This window comes from Aythya ferina (assembly GCF_964211825.1).
Source record: "Aythya ferina genome assembly, chromosome: 6".
Classification (NCBI taxonomy): Eukaryota; Metazoa; Chordata; class Aves; order Anseriformes; family Anatidae; genus Aythya; species Aythya ferina.
Genome location: NC_140303.1, coordinates 4,015,389 through 4,035,803, shown reverse-complemented (window position 1 = coordinate 4,035,803; position 20,415 = coordinate 4,015,389). Strand labels below are relative to the sequence as shown.

The window sequence follows — 20,415 nt, the reverse complement described above, 5'->3', positions numbered from 1 at the left end:
ACATAGCCAGAGGCCCCTTCCTTTCCCAAACATATGGAAAGTCATAACATGGAAAACAAACATTAAAAAACATTATAAATATTTTTGTTTTCATATGATGTTTTCCTTACATTTAGAAAAATCAACATTTACAGTGCCAAAAGCATGAGAAGAGACAGAATGATATCAAGAACAGATTTTTGTTTCATTTTCATAAATTTATGTAATTGTTTCACATTTTTTGAGTTACACAGATGTAAACGAGGAATGTTACTGTTCATAGGAGTACTACTGACAATCTGTTTAAAATGGTTTCAAACACCTAGCTGAATTCACTGTACTGTGCTTACATGCAATATTGTTTCTCAGCAGGAGTGTAAGTCCCTGTTCTGTAAGCGTACCAAGTGTTCTGGTATGATTTCGTTCGATTTCAGTGGAAGACATGCAAAGACTGGCAATTCAAGTAATGAAAAACATTTCTGTCATTGCAGGACTATCATGTTTGAGTGTTTTAGGTGTCATTTGGATTTATCATATGCCTTTAAACCTATTGAAATTTATGCATTAATTTGTCATGTACAAGGCCACTGATTTCACTTGATTTCAGTATTTTAGTTTAGTGTCTGAAAAGGGGGCATTTGTCTCAGAAAGGTGAAAATGCAAGAATATCTAATGCCACATTAGGATTTTACATGCTAAATCCATGAAGATATTGGGCTGGACTGATAAGCTGATATAAAGTAATTAAAACAGAAGCTGATTCTGTGCTCCCTTAGCTCAGTGGAACAGGAATGAGATCAAAATGTTATCACCATTTCTTGTCCTCCTAATTTCTTAATACTGTACACAGAAGTTAAAAAAAAAAAAAAATTACATCACTGCACTTTGGCTAATAACTACTTGCTGAAGTAAATCTGAGTGCCATAAAAACATTACTTATTTAAAGTGATGGGATTTTTCACTTACTCCTAGAGGAGGAGATGTCAGCCCAAATTTTGCAGACTTCTCATAGAGCAGTTGGGCAGCAAACTGACACATTTTCCAGATATTGATTGTCCCTTGGTCGAGTGCACTGTAGCCTGTTTCCAGATTTCCAAAAGTGAGCGTTCAGATTTGAAATCAATATACCACTTAAATTGTCATCTTACTGAATTCTCATTCAAGTGAATGAATAGAATTCAGATAAAATACCAATTATTTTAGAAGTGTTCCACACTTCTCACATACACATTTGCAGACAAGAAATACTAATATTCAGTATTGCAATACTCACTAAGACAAAGTTTGAGAACAATACTATTTGCTCCATCTGTAAAAGCAGTGGGGAAAAGGCTGACAAATAGTTTTGCTTTTTATCCTTTTTAGAAAATATTACAAACTTTCATAAGCAGATCATTGTACATGGTGTATCTAGCGTGTTTGTTTTTCAAATACTGATTGCATAAGCCATTGAAAGGAAAACCAAAAGAGAAGAAATATTGAAGTAATGTAATATATACTGATAACCTCAATTCTCACTAAGTTTTGCAGACTTAACAGCACAGAAGACTTTTAAGGATGGATCAGGAAACACTGCTTTCAACGTATTTATGTTGAGAGCCTTCTTAGTGTGCAAGGGATGATAATTTAAAAATAAATGTTTGCTTAAGATTTAAATTAAAATGTGATGGACTGCACTAGGACGGGCCAGGCAAACTCTGGATTTACTATCTCATTAATGATAAAACATGCTAGACAAGATGAAGAGACATGAATGGTTCTGAAGAGTTTCCTTCATTCAACTAACACTTTATACAGCTTGCAGCTTACAATGAAAAGGGTAGACTAAAAGAAGAGGACAAATTAATCAAAACAACACTAGTAGAAAGCAAACTCACAGCAATGATAGGAATAGACCACAGAGCTGAGGTTCTTACTCCTACAAAGCATCCTCCTTCACAGTATGCTAACCTGGATGCACAAACAGATCTGATTTAGCAGATTCGATTTATCCCACCTTCCAATTCAAGCTTGCAAGTTCCACCTACTGCTGCAGCATTTTCGCACACAACCCAAGGAATCCAAAAGAGAGGTCTTTGTGATTACAAGTATTACAGAAGTGCTGGCAGCTCAGGACTCCACCTTGAACAAAGACTTCAGTTCTACTGCAAAGCAGAATTCAAGAAAAAATGACGAAAATATGGTGGGGGAAGTATGTAACATGCTGGAATAAAACTCTGTTGATTAATGACAGTTGTAGCATGCAATTATCTTTAACTATATGGTAAATCAAAGTCGGAATTAAAATAAGTTATCAATTATCAGAATAGTAAAAAGGCTAAAACTAAAAGAAATGACATTTCAGGAAAGTAAAACATAACAGCACCTTTAAGCAGTGAACTCTGTTAGAATATGGAAAAACTCCCTATGGAAAACCCTATTCCCTGAAAAACTGGAAATAAGACTGAAAAGCCGATTGGAGCCATCAACAAGCTACAGCCATAAAAACTGCTAAAATAATGAAAATGTTCTATACATTATCAGATACTTATCTTTTTTTGTATAATTTGCAAAAAAAAATATCATAATTATGTGTATAAATTAAAGTATTATTGAGATATGTGATCTGTTGTATGTCACACAAAGCACTGGTGTTTTGGTAAGAAACAAAGTACACCTGTGTTATTAACCACACATTAAAAAGACATGCTTACATCCCACTTCAGCTTGCAACTTTGTGCAGCACTGATAATTCCACCAGGCATATACGTAGGTGGCAAACTATGGAGGAGATGATACTGATTTGGAGAAAAAAGTAGGAGGTCTGTCATCATCATGGTGCCTGCCCCAAATCTTATTGCCATATAAACACTATTAAAAATAAAAGAAAACGGCATTTTGGGTTTATTTTTGAAGGCTACCATGAAACTGTCAGGGAGGATATTTGCAGCTGAAAAGGACACAAAATTGTTTAATTTCAGCACTCAACATTCACTTCTTTGATCACAGTGTTCTTTTTAAAAGTTTTCTGTGGAAAACACGATACAAACGGTTTGATGTATACTTCTTACTCCTACTTTTTTATGTGAAGTTACTCTTATTGAACTATACAGCCACTTCTGAAAGTAAAATAACGAATGTGAAGAAGCTCAGATCAATCAGTTCTTTTAGTACAAACAAATTAAGAATACCTTTTGATCTGTTTGTTGCAAAATTTATACAGTACCTTAAGAATTAACTACCTTTCTGTCAAATATTGTTACCTTACCTCAGCTCAGAAAGCATCTCTGAAATATAGTTTCAATCTGACCTACATAACAGTTGCTCTTTTATGTTCTCACTTCATATACACAGTATTCTACCGCATAAAGCCAGGCATTGCCATTGTATCAATGTGCTCCAATTAATGAACAGCTCAAGGACAACATCAATAGTTGCCTGAATACTATACAATAAAAACAACATTATTTTTAATATTCAATGCTATTTATGCATCTCTACTTTGGGTGAGAAACTTAGGAGTGACTTAATTAATCATTTTTAATCCCCCTTTTCCCTGGTGATCTTTAAATTCCCTCACATCCCACACTTCTTCACAATTCTCCTGGCAACATCCCCCAGGAAAAGTCTTCCCAGTGTGGATTCTCAAGTGGAGCAATGACAGCTTTACATCAGCTGAGAATCTCTTTTTTACACACACATTAGTGATCAAATGTAGTGCAGACCCATCTTCAGTGTCATCCTTTTTGCTCAGAAAAGCTGCAACTCTTCCTCCAAAAGAAAACAGCGATGCCAAAAGATCTTAACATCAAAACAATTATATCCATCAACAGAATGCAAAATTTTCATAGAATCATTGAATGGTTTGGGTTGGAAGGGACTTCAAAGATAGTCTAATTACACACACACGCACACACACCATAGGCAGGGACACCTTCCAGTAGACGAGGTGCTGTCAGTATTAATGGATATCCACCAGCTGCAGTAGCACAAATCATAAAATGTGTAGCCACAGTTTAAGATGTTCTGACACTGCTGCTCTTTGCTGCCATCTACAGATAGACTTCAATTTTAAAAAATAAAATTGAATCTACTTTTAATTTCCAATAAAATCTCAACATACTCTACAAGCCAGTTCACACGGGTGTGCTTTACCTCAACATATTTAAAGCTTCAGACAAAGACGAGCCCCAGTGAGAGGTCCTTGACAGGTATTTGGATGCTGCCCCTCGGCGTCCTGTAGCCGGTACATCTGCGCTGGCAGTCGGGTGCGCTTCGGCCCTGTTCAGTGCACGGGCTTCTAGCCCCTCAGAAGCCAGCTGGGCTGCCAAAACTGAAAGGAAAGTTTGACATCTCTAGTATGGAAATCTTAAATACTTTGACTCAAGTCCTCAGAGTATCTAATGCTTAATGTTTACAGCATTGTTTTAGTGTGTTTCAGGCAGCATGTTTCCCGTTTCACTGCTATATGTTCTAACCACAAGGCTATGAAGCCAGGCCTGCTCCCGGCCTTAAAACGCAACTCGGCGGCGTGAGGGGCCAGGGGCAGCGTGAGGGGCCGCTGCGTGGGGAGCGGGAACACGGGATCTACAACGCCTGGTGGGCCCCACGCCTCTCAACAATGGGCATCGCAGCTGAAGTAACGGAGACTTAATTCTTCCGTCTTCACAACTAAGGGTAAAGGTTGATTCCAATTCCACCAAAAACACTTCAACGTTTAGATCTGTGTTTTAATCAGGGACCTGTTGTTATCTGTCAGTGCAGGGAAGCTTGTGAAGTCACATACTGAAGTTAAAGAAAAGTATCAAAGAACAATGCGTATTTTAGAAATCTTATATATTAGCAGCATATTCAAGAACTAAACTAAAACATTAAATCAAAATGTCACCATTTTAAATTACCAAACAGATAGCAAAATCTGTCCTGATATTCTTTTCAATCTTTAGATTCCAAAAACTGTATCACTCCCAGCTTGATGAAGAAGCAAAGGTAAGTTGTAAAAAAGCACTGCCGAGGAAAATAGCTAAATAGAAATGAGAATGGGAAGAACTTGAGGCCTTCCCAATGTACCACGCTTTAGAGGCATAATTATTCTGCGGACAAATGCAGCTGAGGCTACTAACAGCAGAATGTCTGATTTTATTAATTATTTTATCAGTTAAGGGTACATATTTATTGAAAGATCTACTCACTTACATGTATTCTATTGAAATAGAAAAAAAAAATGACGAGTGCTTTCCCTGGACAACTAGAACTGACCACAAAACACAGTTGTGACAGCACAAGTATTGCATAGAAAAGAGAGAAATACTACTATTGGTACTACAGAAAGATCAGGACCTTGGTCAGCTGGGTACTAAATGGGGAAAGAGGTATGCTTACTGCCTCTGCATGGACCACGTGTGCTGCCAGTTGTCTCTGAAAGAGTAAGTTTCAGTGAAGATAAAGTAAAAGGTCAGCTCAGATGTGAAGTGTTGCAGGGCTGGGAATGGATTCCTTGAGTTGGGAATTATACCGCTTCTAGTAGGAAGACCTTTTTTAAGTTCAGAAGCATCGAGATTAATTATAGCAGAGGCAAAAAAAATGAGCTCAGAAGGATATGAAGTTACCCCCAACATTAAAAGCAAAGTTAGAGCAGGTACTGTTCTGATTATTATTTTAAGATACACGTTGGCAAGAGACTTGCACTACAGGAGCCATGTCAGGTCCTTAGAAGTGTGCATAGTCATGTGTCAGTAACTTAAAGGAAATAGGGATGAGACAAAAACTTGATATGTTTGAAGTGCCTTGACATGATGTTATTTTTTATTTTTTATTATTATTTTATTTTATTTTTATTTTTTAATGTATGTTCTGTTTTAATTGCCCTTCAGAATGCACAGCTGCCTTCTAGCAAACAACACAAAGAGAACCAGCAACACTTAGTGCCCTCCGGTAACACGAGCTAATGAACAACTTCTAGTGAAGGAAATTGAGTCAGTAGATGACTGTTCATGGTTTCCCAAGCTGAAGGCTGGAAAGTCCAATACTTAATTGACTTGGCTTTTTTTTGAAAGTGTCCTCTTCAAGAGACAGGATGGGAACAACTGCTTCTCTGTCAAGTAGGACATTGGTATTCCTTTGCACCTTTAGAATCTGCATGATTATGTTTCTGTTTGTGTCTGTCAGAAAATGAAGATCTTTAAAAGCAGGTACAAAAAATTATTTTGAAGTTATTTTCTTGAAGGCTGCTTTAGGACCCTCCTAACTAAAATTCTTATTTACATACCAGCTTTGCTTTCAGAAAGATGATTTGTTGCTATTGTAGTGGCAAATGTGACATATTCTCCTATTTCCTACTAATTCTGTATTTTGACTTACAACGCCTCCTCTCTGGAGCATGAAGAGGGAATGAGGACAGGACAGCTCGGCAGATATTTTTGAACTTCAGAGTTGATTTGTGACCTTCTGATCAACGGTACGGAAGATGTGCAGTATTTACTTGAATCTAGGCTTTAGATAACAATGATGTAATATTTCTTTTGACAGATAAGGACAATAGGAAATGAAATAACACAAGGAAAGAACAAATTGGAAGTAGAAAAAAAAAAAAAAGAACAAGAGGCTAATGGAATATTTGGCTGCATGGGCATATGAGCAGGTAAGATGTGTAAGGGGTGAAAAATATCTACCTGAAGCAACAGGGAAAAGTTAAAATATTCAGGGAGAGACAGGACATTGAACACCCTTTTTTGTTGTTTTTTTTACATTATTTTTCCTACAGAATGGCAATTTCTGCTCTTTTTTCCTCAGTATGCCCAGCAACAGGTACAACAGGTCTTGGCAGAGCTGACTGACAGCAGGAATAAACTGTCCTGTGACAAAGGAGAACTTCAGGTACCTGTCAGTGTCCTAATTGTCAGTTCACAGGGGAAACTCCATTTTATTTTATGTTTATATATGACTGCTTAACCTGAGCTCTTCACTACTTAATTTGGAGGGAAGCTTTTATTTGTCTTTCTATGTTCTTGACTCTACACAAACACTTTATTTTGAGAATGGTGTAGAAAAAAGCATCTTTGATCTGGCTCATACCACTTACTGCTTTTGGGTGATAGATCAAGGCAAGATGATGTTGATGTAGCATCTCTAGGATTTGTGATATATAAGTTGCTTAATGTACAAAAACAGTTGAATAGCTAAGAACCACAGGGAGGCATTAAAAAAAAATACAAGTAGAAAATTGGTTGAAAGATTAGAAACGTAGAACATTTTACAAAATATAGGAATTAATACGGAGGGAGGCAAACTGTGGTGATAAGCAAAAATAAGCAGTGTACATAAGCTTTCTTAAATATTATTTAGCTGGACAGTAAATGAGGTGCTGGAGGTAAAGCTTTTACTTCAGTGTGACCTATGTCAGAATTTGGGGCAGCAGTGCAGAAATTCCTGAGGTTCTTTTAAAAACAGCACAGAATATGTAGTGGTTATTAGAGAAAGCTACATTTATGCAATAGCCCTAGGTCTCATGGTAGTGATAGAAGAAAGTGATCCAAAACATACTTAAATTAGAACAAGGTGATTAATTCTAATCTGGAAGTAATTCTATGGAAAGATAAGTTAAAAGTGTTTCACTCGCTGCTCTTGCTACTATGGGACTTAAGAAAAATAAAACATTTGCTCTGGGCAAAGAAGAATTGCTATATCACTCCGCTTTTGTGTTGCGGTCAAGCTAATGCTTTTCCCTTTCTTCACTAAAAAGAAGCTGAGCTATTTTGTCACACTTCTTTTCTTAAAACTGGAGTGCAGAAGCTGGAGGAATAACTGTAGTGTCTCTCAAGATGCACATTTAAACAATAGCGAGCTTTGCAAGTGCATTGTGGCTACAGAGACCAAATACACTAAGGAAAAACAACTTTGAGAACTTCTTACTCCTCAGAATTAGGGTCAGACTAACTAATACTAACATAGCCGTTAGAAATCAGATTCAACACACCTTTTCCTGAAGAACAGAGAACACATTTAATGTTAACCGTAGCATCCTAGTCTCCAGGTGAAAACAGAACTTTTTCATTAAAATATGAGAACTGTGGAAGCTCAGCTAAACTTCATGCATGAAAATCACAAAATTTGCAAGTTTATAATGTGTTTTCAGGCTAGAAAACACACAGGTTACAAGACCGTAATGATAGTCTTCTCGATTTATCATTTGTTCCAGTTAGAGAACAAATAGTGGCAGATAATACTTGTCTAGCGATGTTGCTGTAAGGCAGGTAGTTCCTCTGCTTCGGTCTGTTCACTCAGTCATAATAGACAGAAGCACAAAGAGTTGTGTTATCTTGGACAGTGAAACCAAGCTTGTACATATAAGATGGTGAAATGGAGTCTGCTGTCAGGAGCTTGCTTGGTAAATGAGAAGCAATAGGAGTCTGTAAAGAACAGTTACTGTTATAAGTTCATTCTTCCTTGTGAACAGACATCTTGAGACAGTTATCTGAATTTATAGCTTAGAGTAGTGATCAAAATATCATTTGTTGTCCGGAGAAAAATACATATGTTGTTGGAAAAACAAGGAAGGTGAAAGTGACAAACTGTTGATCATATCCATAATCTACATGCCATACTCTAGAAATTACACAGAAGATATAACCATGTTTAGGATGTTTGCCTGGAAAACAGGAGGTCTGAATTTTGCTGTTTCCAGAAAGCAAAATGAATCAAATATTTATCTTCTACTTCAATTCTCCATCATCAGAAAACCAAAGGGAATTGGATATTATGTAAATAGTTGCAATCTATAACCCGAACACTTTCAGATTTTGGAAGAGTTCTGCTGCTTTTCAGTTACAGAGAACTAGCTGTAGAAAGCTCCCATAGCAGGTACAGCCCAGGCGGGCGCTTGGAGCCAGGAGGCTGCCATGGCACTGCAGAGCTACAACGGCCGGTGACACCACAGTCAGGGAAGCACAGCCTTCTGGTGCAGTTCTATCAGCACTGTGTCTCGCTGCTGGCAAGAGGGAAATTGTGCAGGTTTGGATAATAAGCTATGGAAAGTATCACAGACTAGAGCTTCAACTGTTTAGTGTGCCTTAAGACATCCTACATGAGACAAAGTCTTCTTGAATTAACGTAAACTTGGGAATAAAATCATAGTATCTATTTGTTAAAGTAAATAGGTGGTTTAGAGAGTATTTCGTTAATTTCTCACTTTTTCTTGTGCTCTCATCTACATAGCCAATGAGAGCTGATGGATTTTGTGGTGGAAATGGCACCAAAAAGAAAAAAATCCCCAGCAAGTTCTTGGCAGTAGAAATCTTCCGACCATAATGCTAGGTCAGCTGCAGGCTCAAAAGAAGAAGTTATGGAATCCAATTTACGTGCTTGTACTCTCCCCTCTACTTCACACCAAGTTCATTTTGAATGATACAAACATTCAAGACATTCTGCTTCTGAATGTGGAGACAGTCCTATGGTCAGCCTGAAAATTCTGTTAAATGCTGTAAAGAACATGGGAGAAAAACTGGAGGATAAAATAAATGTTCTCTCACCAAGATTCTTGAAAACTTTATCGTCTACGGGGCTTAACAAAGGAAACTTTAATGTGGTGAGTGATAACCATGACATCCAATTTATAAAGACAGTTAATTTCAATTAACTAGTTGATGGCAATGAAGAAATGGCTGAAAATTAACATGTGTTTTTTGTTTGAAAACAATGTAGGTGAAAACTTAGGCTAAACAAATTAGGAATTAACAACTGATTTTGTTGAGAAACCTAGCTTTGTGCCTTTGTGGCGTTTCCTAGGTGCCCAGAGTTCAGAAGTATTGGAACTGTCAATAAAAAAAATAATAATAATACAAAATCAACCCACTCATCTCCTACAAAAAAAAAACAGTACCACAAAGTTTGGACTTAAAACAGGGGTAGAAACAAGTTCATGTACTTGGAGAGAACGCTTTCCATGATCAGGACCATTGCATACTCTTAGCACTAGTTAGTTATTAAAGAATCAAACTAATAAATGGTGATTTTCCTGTTAATTTGCCTGATGATTTCTTGTACTGCAGATGGCAAACTTGCAGCGTCAGCTGGAGGCAGCAAAGGACAATAACAGTAAGGTGATAATGATGCTGGAGCACGTGTTAGCTTCTCATAGCAAGATGCAGGCAGTTCTGGATGCAGTACAAACAGAGTTGGGACACAAGGACACTGAAATCAGCAACTGCAGAAAAGACAGGTGAATGAAGCTGATTCTGTTTCTCTGGTCTATCAGCAGTGTGGTGAAGACAGATTCAGTGGAAGATTGGCACCTTTCCCATGCTCTGGTTAATAAGGAGAAGTTAGCCTGAACAATTCCTATAGCTTTCCTGCCAAACTGAAGCATACTTACTATAATGAGAAAAATACACTGAATGTTTGTGACTATAGCTGCAAGAACTGCACTTGTAAAGATTTGGCTTGTCAGGTATCACGCATCTTGTGAAAAGAATATTAAAAAAATTAACTTCAGTGACAGGCAAAACTTACTATGGGTAAGCTAGAGCTCCAAACTTGAAGATAGTTACCACATCAGAGGAGATGTGCACAAGTTGACTTATACATTATTTATCTGATTTCCATTTTCAGGAGCCAGAGTCAGCACAAAATACAGATGTTAGAAACAGAATTGGAACGTCACAAAGCCAAACTGGTTGCCATGGAAAGGCAGCACGGCAGCCAGGTAGAGAACATGTTTTTCAATGGTAACAACCAACATTGCATTTTTGGGGTCAAGACAGTTCTCTCTTCTTTTTTGGTGAGGACAGCATGGTGTGACACATTCACATGAACAGAGGCAAAAAAAATCCATCAGCCTTTGGCTGTGGAACAGGAAAATCATTATCCAAGTGCTGAAGGTGGCAAGCAACTCCTTGAAAAGAAGAATTCCTTAGCACAGGTGAAGGTTTTATAGTTTGCAGCTGCATACAGAAAATGGACAGAGATTTCTGAAATATACATGAAGCCTTTTATTTTTTCTTCTTTGAAAGAAGAGGGAGCAGGAGGAATGGAAGTCCAGGAAGTTGCTTTCTTCCCCTCTCTCCTCCATAATACTTAGCTTAAAAATAATTACCTCACAACCCAAACACAAACCAAAGAACATTTTTTGCAGGGGAGTCATGGTTACATGACAAGTTCTGATTTTCTGACTAAGCTAGTAAGTGATTGGCTTCATAAGTATTCCCATCTAGGTGTCTGACATTTGTAATGAGACAGCTGGTAAACAGACTTACTTCCTGTAACCTGATACTGACTGGGAATGGAAGCAAATATTTCTGTGTAAACTTTTTAGTTTGGGTAAATATAAGTCTGATCTGTTGTTACTGCACAGTTGGAACCACTTTCTAAGGCACTAGAAGTTGCTAGAATGGACAAAAAGACACTTGCTCTTCATTTGGAAGAAGTTCAGCAGGCCAATAACATCCTGCAGAGCAAACTGATCCACACTCAGTATGACATGAAAAGTAAAGAAGCTGAGCATCAACAGCTGATGGGCTGCAGGTAAGACCAGATCCAAGATACTATACCTGAGGAAAAACATTACTTTTTACTAACAGAGCTTTTTACGGTGCTTATCTGTCAGCATTGAGTGTACGCTGAGCCAGCAGTATGATAGCCTCACACAGAGCTACAGAAATGGGCGCTTCCACCCATTCCTGTAATGACTCTAGAACCTGTTCTGCTGTACTGCTTGCTCAGGGTCATTATGGTATTTCTAAAAACACCTCTTCCATTAAGATAGCAGATATTACTTCTACTTGAAAGCGGCCTGTAGTAGGTAGAGCAAAGAGACCAAAGGATAGCTGTTAAAATCCTCTAATCCAAACTTAACACCAGTAAGTACAACCTCAAAACAAGTGTTGGTGCAGTCTGAATATCCTTGTTATCCTTGTCTAAACAGGCTTAGCCATCTAATTTCCTGGAGTCGAAGTTGGTGTTTTTTTTTTTTTTTTTTTGTGTGTGTGTGTTTTTTTGTTTGTTTGTTTTTTGTTTTTTGTATTTTTTTTTTAAAGTCTTGTACAGCTATTTTAAACCTCCTTGGAAACAAATGGAATATTTAAATATGTAAATCCACTCCAATCTTTAAACAAGCGTTGCAAAGCATATAGCTAAAAAACGTTTAGTGGAATTCTCTATCCTATTCACATATTTAAAAAGTAAAACATTACTAAATGTACGTGTGAGTAACTGAATTTACCTCTTCTCTTTAAAGGGAGCAGTTAATTGAAAAAATCAAGATTGAGGAAAAGATGCACATAGAAAACAGAGATTTTGGAGAAGCAGTTCCATGCTGAACAAGAGGTTTCTAGGAAGGCTGCCCATCAAAAGTCTACTGAGGTGAAAAGGGATATAGTTAAGATTTCAGTGAGTGGCTTCCATAGAAAGAGGCCTTACAATGTCCAATTTTCACCAGAACAAAAGTAGCTCATAACAAATATCTCCTTTTCCATTCATGATGGAGTTATCCATCACCTGTTCACAATAAATTTTGGCATGTGGTAGACAGACATCTTGGTGGCCACGCACAGCAATGTCCATACTGTCTAATTTCTTTCACGTCCCACTGAATACCCTGCAACACCATATACCTTATTGAACATGATGTCAACATTTATATCAGTCATTCCAGTGGCTTCAAAAGGATATTCTGAGGTTGTATAGAAATCACCAAGGATATGCTATAGGATGGATGCTTCCTTGTTTTTTGTGGACTGGCTCATAATACTCAGCATAACCTGAGTATTAACTCAGACCCCAGCATGCATTTTTGTTCCTTTGTTACAATGGTATTAAAAAAAAAAAATCAAACCACTGTGTGCTGTTGCTTTTTTCAGATATAGCCAATCAATTTGATGCTCTGCTTGTTGTTGTAGAGAATTAACTAATTTTTACTGTTAACGTGAACTCACTTTTTCCTGTCCCCTAGCTAAAGAAGGCTCTTCAAGGATCATCCTCCAAATTTGTTGCAGTTTCCCATGCTAACAGGGACCTGCGGCAGAAAGTGATTGAGCTGGAAAAGACTTCATCCAGTTACAGGGAAAAGCTAAAAAGCCAAAGAGCTCAAGTCAAATGTTGCCTGGTCACTAAAGCTAACGCAGGGAGAATAAAGGTATGTACATGTTTTTCAATGGACACAGGTAATCTAGTTGAGAACTCCTTTTTCTCCTACTGAATAGGACTGCTGTTGTCCCTTTTTAGTGGGGTAAGACAGAAAATAAGACTAACTCTGCCCCAAAATTCTGACCAGATCAATAGCATAAAATTGCTATTATGCATAGAAATTGCATAACCTTTCCAGTCATATCCCTCCCTGCTCCCTGTATCCAGTATGCTGCCATGGAGCCCTTTTGTGTCCCCCCACCACAGTTGTTTTTTTTATAGTAGCATTTACATACTTTATCATTTTGTAGATAGTCTATTTAATGATCGCTAGACAGAAAGATTGCTTTGTCTAGTGATTGGTCCCTTCCCATTCTTTGTAGGGAGTAAAACTTACGGTTTGACTAGTACCTGTTCCCAGCAACTAAGAATCTAAGCTCCTCAGCAGAATCTAAGCTTCTCAGCAACTTTGTCACCTGCTTGTTCCCATCTCCACAAGGGGCATGAGTCATCTTTACTTCAGTAATAGTTCCAATGTAACATCCTGAGAAATTCCTCCTGATGTTTTGTTTCTCTTTCGACAACTTCCAGGAGATTGAAACTGAACTGAGAGAAATAGAAGCAATAAAGGAGGAATATCAGAAGAAGAATTATGGACAGGTGAGCTTTCCTGACCAGTTCCCAGTCTGAGAGAGAGACCGATCTGACAAAATTATTGGAATGTAATTCTTGTGTTGTTGTCTTCAGTCACAGCACATCTAACAATTTGTTTCAGAGTTGAAGAGTTTGCGTAGTGAGATGCAAATATTGTTGGAAAACCAACATAAAGTGCAAGTGCAGAACAGGCAGCTGGAGACCCAGCTAGAAGTGGAGAGAAGGCGAGTGCATCAGTTGGAAAACGAGCGTCAGGTAAAGTGGTAGCAGCACGCATATATGGTGAGACAGCTGCGGAAATATTTTTATGTAAAGCCTCTGGGGACATAGAAGAAGTGGTAGAAAGACTCTGAATCCCAGTTCAGAGATGTTCCTGTAAATCTCAGTGCATTTGCTCCAGTCTAGAAAGACCAAGTAACAACATAAATTCACTACATAGCTGACTTTAGAGAGATCCTTTTTAAAAAACAAATCTCTTAAGTTATTTACACTAAAAATTGGAGAATCCTTCTACTATAGTGCAGATTTTTATTTGCACCATGAAAAAATTCCTAGAAAAACTTTACTTTTTCTACCTAGATAGTAGAAAAAACAACCCAACATCTGAAGAGAAAAGTAAAGAGGAAACAGAAAAACTGAAACAAGCCAGTATGGTGTCAGAACAGGCAAGACTAGTTAGCATTAGAATTATAATTCACTGGAAGTACTAAGTTGGTGTTTCAGTATTTGCATCAAGTAAAACTTCAAATCTCAAATATAGGTCTCTGGTGAAGAAGGAGGTACGTTCCTGACCTTGTCAACTCCAAAGGAATTAAGTGGCATTTATCTTATTTTTATTTTTTACTTTTAAGATTACAGTTTCATCTCTTATGTGAATAATTTAGTTTAGCAGAGCTTGGAAGAAGAGCTTCCCTCAGCCTTTTTTTTTAAAAAAAAAAAAAAAAAAAATTGGGCTTGGGGTATATCTGTCCTAATCAAATAAAGAAAAGTGGTGTGGCCAAGTAAATTGTGCCCTGAGCTGCTCTTGCATCACTTTGTACGTGACATCATTCCAAACCACATTCACCACCATCCCCTGAGAAGTCATTTGTCCATGCATTACCTTATCCTTGTACTACTTCACAGCAGCAGCCAAATTATTGTAACTTGTGTTAATAACTATAGTAGTTTGAGGTGGAAAATCTAGGATTTTAGATGCTTTATAGGGTACTAACCAGTATAAATTAAAATTAAAAAGGACTAAAGGTGCCCCAGCTTGAGGTCTTACCAATTCAAATACTGTTCTGAGACTAGAAAGAGAACTTGATAGCAGGATAATGTTTCCACAGCACTTGTTAGTTTTCTTCACAGATATTTCTCAGGAGTTTGTGGTACTCAGCCTCCATTTTTTCCTCCCTCTTTCCCCAATGTCTCTGTATTTTACACTGTGTTGAAGAGAACTGTACTGACTTCATTACTCTCCTAAAAGTGGAGCAGTTTTGTAGCAAGGACATCTCTATCACACCCACTTCACCTCAATGAAAGAAAGCATTACGGTCAGCTCCCACCCCTAGGTACAGGAGAGAGATTTGAGCAAACATTTGTATGCCTTGCTGCCCTTCCTCACACAGCTCAAGAACTGGAACACAGCCTGCATTAACTGTTCTCTCTGCAGTTCTAATTACCACTGCCTTCCCTAGATGACAAATAACCTGAAAGAAGCTCAGCACTGGTTCAAATCAGAGTTTGACAGCCTGCAGCTAGATTGTCTGAAAAATGACCAGCTGGTGAACTTTGGAGACAGCAGCTCCAAGGAGATAGTAAAGAATGCAAGCATGTTCTTTTCAGAGAGCAAAGAAAATAGGCTCAGGGAAGTATCTGATAGCTCATATTGGTCAGAACTTCAGTTCCCTAAACTTTTTGTTGGCCCTTACACATGGATGGAAGGCAGACCCTTCCTCCTATTCTAGAATGGTTTGTTTCCTCCTCTTTTGCCAAAGTCAGCATCAAATATGCAAAACCATTACATATGCAATTACATAAGCTTCAAGGTACTACTTCCATACTTTGAGAAGTTATATTGTACATGCTTCATATTTTGTTGCTGCTCATAAACTAAATACTTGTCTGAAGGTTAACAGCTAGCATATATTTTTTCCAGCATTCACTTGTTTCAGTGGTTCTCCTTCCCCTCCTCCAAATCCTTGCAGAAACCCTTTTGAAAGTTGTGCTTACCTTGGTTGTGTAGATTCATCAGCCTTCTCCATAACTGGCAGTTCTTAGATACTTTTACTGGCTTTGCCGAGGCTTACGTATTAATCTTTAACCTCTTCATTAATAATCATAAAGACTCCCCAAACAGTCATCAGCATCATAAAATATTGCATTTTCCCCAGCAGAAAAAGCAACCAGAGCTTCCCCCTTACACCTTCCCAGAGAGCAGGATGAGCACCCAACACCTCCAGCTCAGCAGCAGGAAGGCCTACGTGAGCTGGGCAGGAAATGAGCTCATTTCACTGGGTGATTCCCAGCCCAGGGAGAGCATCACCTGCCACCAGGAGACTCCTTGACAGCACCCAGGTACTAGAAGAATCAGCAACCTTACTTATCCAAGATAGTTTTGTATCACTGAGAAGGTACTGCAAATAAAACATGCTCCTAGGACACCCGTGTATAGGTGACCTAGGAATTTTTGTTTAAATTGTAAATTCTGGTTTGTTACCTCCTACCTTTCACCTACATTACAGGGATTGTTCTGTGTGTGTGTGTCTGTGTGTGTGCATGAGAGACGAGTTACCATGCTTGTCCTTTTGACTCAGGTGCTTTGCATCATGAGGCTGACCATAACAAAACCACTATTTATAGCAAAGCAATTATTCTGTATGTATCATTACTGTAAACTGTGTGCTGCTGATCTGCTACATCTTTGCTTTCATCGCTTTTATCAGCTTTACAATAAGGCCTGGCAGGTGCTTGCAAAACATCTCGCACTGGCTTGCAGAGCAATCTGGTGAATTGCTGAAAACAGTGTCATGCAGCTGTGGCTAGGTGATGACGTGGCCAGGACAGGGAAGAACTGGCAGGACTGGCTTCTGCTAATGACAGATGATGTCTGGGTCATGAGAGAACATAAGCCTTGGGCTATTTTAGGTGCATATAAGGAATTCATTAGGTGTGTGATGTTATACCTTCATAAGAATTCGTGGAATTTGTTTAACCTATCTTAATATGGAATAACAAACTTGGGAAAGAGTACCTGAAGCAGATAGATGACTTACATTGTAGTAAGTTGAAGATAATTATAACATGTTCAGTTTTTGTGCTTGTTTGACCAAGGATCAGTTCAGCTCTGCCTTGGCTTATTCTTCTGTGTGGACCTGCCAATACAATGTAGCTTCAGTACAGGTGTTGTTGCACTCTGATCTGCTGCAACAGAACTGATTGCCAGCTTCTCTGCAATCAGTGGTATTATTTATCTCTAGGGAACCTATACATGTTATTTGCAATACTTGTTTAGTGTAGAGGGAAGACTTGAATGCAGATGGAGCCTGAGAGTAGCCCACAGACACGGCAGGATTAGGTCATCCTGCTTCTACAAAGATTTGGTCCTAAACTTTTACTTTACATGATAGTAGTCTGGACTAAGTCTGAGAGACCTGACCTCAGAGACCTCCTTGAAGCAAACAGATGTTCCAAGGAACAAGGGGTGGCTGAGAACACTGTTAAAACCAGTCTACATCTTTCATTCACCTGATCTTCATTAAATTGTGCTGCTGACAAGAAGGCCTATCCAGCACGGGTTTAGCTTCGTCCTAGTCAAATAATTCCTTCAGAGATCAACCAGCATGTATGCTGCACCTGCTCCTTAGATCTGCTTAGATGGTTTAGCAAAATCTGTGCGTCTCCACCTCCACAGTGCCCTCGGGCAAACAGCAATCAAAACTGTAATCTAGTTTTGCCTGGTGTTAACTCAAACTGTAATGACAGTTGAAAAAGTCTTCTGGAAGAGCACTTACACTTTAACACTCTTGTGTTTTAATGAATGAATTGTATTTGAATGCATTTTTATTGACTGATTAAGAAGGTTGCCTGATGAGGGACAAACGATTGTGACTCTGATGATTGTGACTTTGCCCTGTGCAAGAGGATGAAGCATGCTGCAACTGGCATGATGGCAGGACAATAAAGCTGACCACTCCCAGGTTTCCTCTGCAGGAGTTTTTACCAAGGTACCATATACCTCAAGGGTATGGTTCTTCTCACCTTCCTTGTTCCAGAATCCCCTGCGTCCTTTAGGGCAATGCATATACAGTTACTTTGTATATCGAAATGCCAAGTCTGATTATATGCCTGTGGACATTAAACAAGGTATTTATGTTTGTGTAGTAATGTTTTATTCAAGATTCAACACATCCTCCTGCTTCTTTTAAATTTGTTCAGCATTTATGGTGGAAAGCATTAAGATACAGTGTAATTGTAATGTATTACTGTATCACAGTCCCTCTTGCCTTTAGCACTAGCTTAAGGCTAGATTATATCTGCTTTAGCAAGTAACACAGCTCTGTGCCTTGAATGAAGAATGAAATATCTGGTCCAGATGTCCAGGACGAGTTTTGGGTTGAGTTTTACTTCAGATTTAGCACCACATTACAGAACTACAGGAGCAACAATTAAGAGAGAACTCCAGGGTGTTCATCCCTGACCTCACAGTAAGAAAACTTGGAGTTATCTTTGTGCTAAGGCAACCATAACCATGATACAAACAGTAATCACAGTGATTAAAACCAGGACTTTTTCTTGGAACAATATAAATTAGAAGCCTGTATCCCTTTGAAAGGCACAAAACAAGATATTTCTTTCCAAAAGCTTTGGGGACAACTACTGTATAAAACCCATTCAAACACCAAAAGTACATGATACATGAGATCTTGTAATTCTTTTCTTTAAACACAGTAATTGCTAAACAGTCGGATAGTGATCTAGATAAACATACGTATTTTCTGTACACATCTCATGTTCTGCATTTTGGTGTTTCCCTAGGCAAGACAATTAACATGGGCTATGCCTGTTTAAACTTATTTTCATTGGGGAGTTCACATTTATATGGTGTCTGTTTTATCTCTCTTTGTGTGAAGTCCAGTCTTCTCTAATGTCTGTCACTGTTGCACAACAGCAATGTAACATATTTCTTAAATGGTGTAAAATCTAATTGTGTGAAATCTAATTAAGGACTGCCTATCTTATAGCCATTAATGCAAGTTGGACATAGCAAAACAGTATTTAAGTCCTATCTTCATTTATAGTTTTTCTCCACAAACATTCCAGAAAGCTCTAGATAACTTACTTGTGACTTCCTCAAGACAAGCAGCATCTCTTCCTTCCAGACACTCAGAATTGTTTAGTGCAGCCGCTCTGAACACTGTTTGCTAGCAAAGTGAATTTTCCGGTCCATATTGACTGGGTTTATTTAAATGCAACTTTCTGTTATTTAGTGCTTAAAGACAATTTAGAAAAAAGTTTAAAAGCATCCTGAGTGTATTTTTCCTTTTTTTTTTTCCCCACAAATGTTAAAAAACATACCTCCTAGATTTACAAAACTAATTCAGAGTTCTAGCAGCAGTTATGGTCAAAAATAAAGTAATTTGTAGTAATACCCTAACACTGGTCAATTTCTAGGGCAATTCTTAAAAAATAAATTACAACACAAACAACCTGTCAAGTCTATTTTATAAAATACTCAAACAAGAGGATTCTGAGTATTTTATACAGTTTTGTAAACAGACTAATGCAAAGGGAACCTGAATGCTGGACCTCTCTGGCTTCTGTTTTCTAAGCATTAGTTCAATGCTGAGGACTGTACTTGCTAGAACATGAGAAGCCTTTTTCATGTGAAGGGACAGAAGTCATTCACTGCAAGAAGAAAAAAAATCCAAGGGGTAAGATGTGCAGAGCCCAATAAACAATAGGGAAAACTTCAATGGAGAATTTTTGCCCCAAGGTGATGCAGCAATACTATGCTTGTACATACGTCACAAGTCAGCTCTAGTTCACGCAGCAAACAATTTGCTATCGTGCCACAAAAAGTGATGAGGTATCACAAAGAATAAGAAATGAAACAGAGGTAACAGAGTCACTCTCCTCCTGCCCTTTATGGTACTCCATACTGACGTATAAATTAAATAATTATTGTAGTTATTTCTGCAAATTTAGCATGAGTATTTAGTATTTATTTAGTATTATATTATTTAGTATTAGGGCAGTGTTGCCTAGTACTATTTCCTAATAAACATGCTGTACGTTTCTGAATCAGTGGGACTTTGTTGGTGTTTGTCTCTTGCCTTTGTATCCTCAGTAGGGCCCAGCACTTATCTACTGAAGAGGACATGCACTATGTTATTATTAAATGTTTGAGCTGAGACAAAATTGTCTTGACTTTACTGCTATTCTAGATAATTCCACAACAGTCATTTCTTAAGCATTGATTGCAATTGTGCAAAATGATTACAATACACAAATACACATAAAAGTGGGCTGAAAGCAAACAGCAGTAGTTAGCTGTGATACTATAAGTAACAAGTGCTCAGAAGGCAACACCATGGCTTGTTTTCTATTCACCATACTTTTTCAGCCCTATTTTGCTGTAGTACAGGAACCTTCCTACGTATACATATAGCTATATTATCTTTATTATTCTCCTGCTGGGCTGGA

The 20,415-nt window shown here is 38.1% G+C and overlaps 1 protein-coding gene across 1 annotated transcript; it reads left to right on the top strand.

The window, feature by feature from the left end:
- Positions 1 to 4,579: 4,579 nt before the first annotated feature.
- On the top strand, positions 4,580 to 17,148 carry CCDC150 (coiled-coil domain containing 150; the record flags this gene model as incomplete). Its single annotated transcript, XM_084523031.1, is given in 16 exon segments — positions 4,580 to 4,597; positions 4,930 to 4,947; positions 5,832 to 5,892; positions 6,722 to 6,834; positions 10,005 to 10,174; positions 10,564 to 10,657; positions 11,306 to 11,475; positions 12,188 to 12,257; positions 12,902 to 13,084; positions 13,666 to 13,734; positions 13,822 to 13,833; positions 13,837 to 13,983; positions 14,308 to 14,337; positions 14,340 to 14,393; positions 15,408 to 15,527; positions 17,044 to 17,148. Coding segments are annotated over 16 exon segments (1,434 nt in total).
- Positions 17,149 to 20,415: the final 3,267 nt, after the last annotated feature.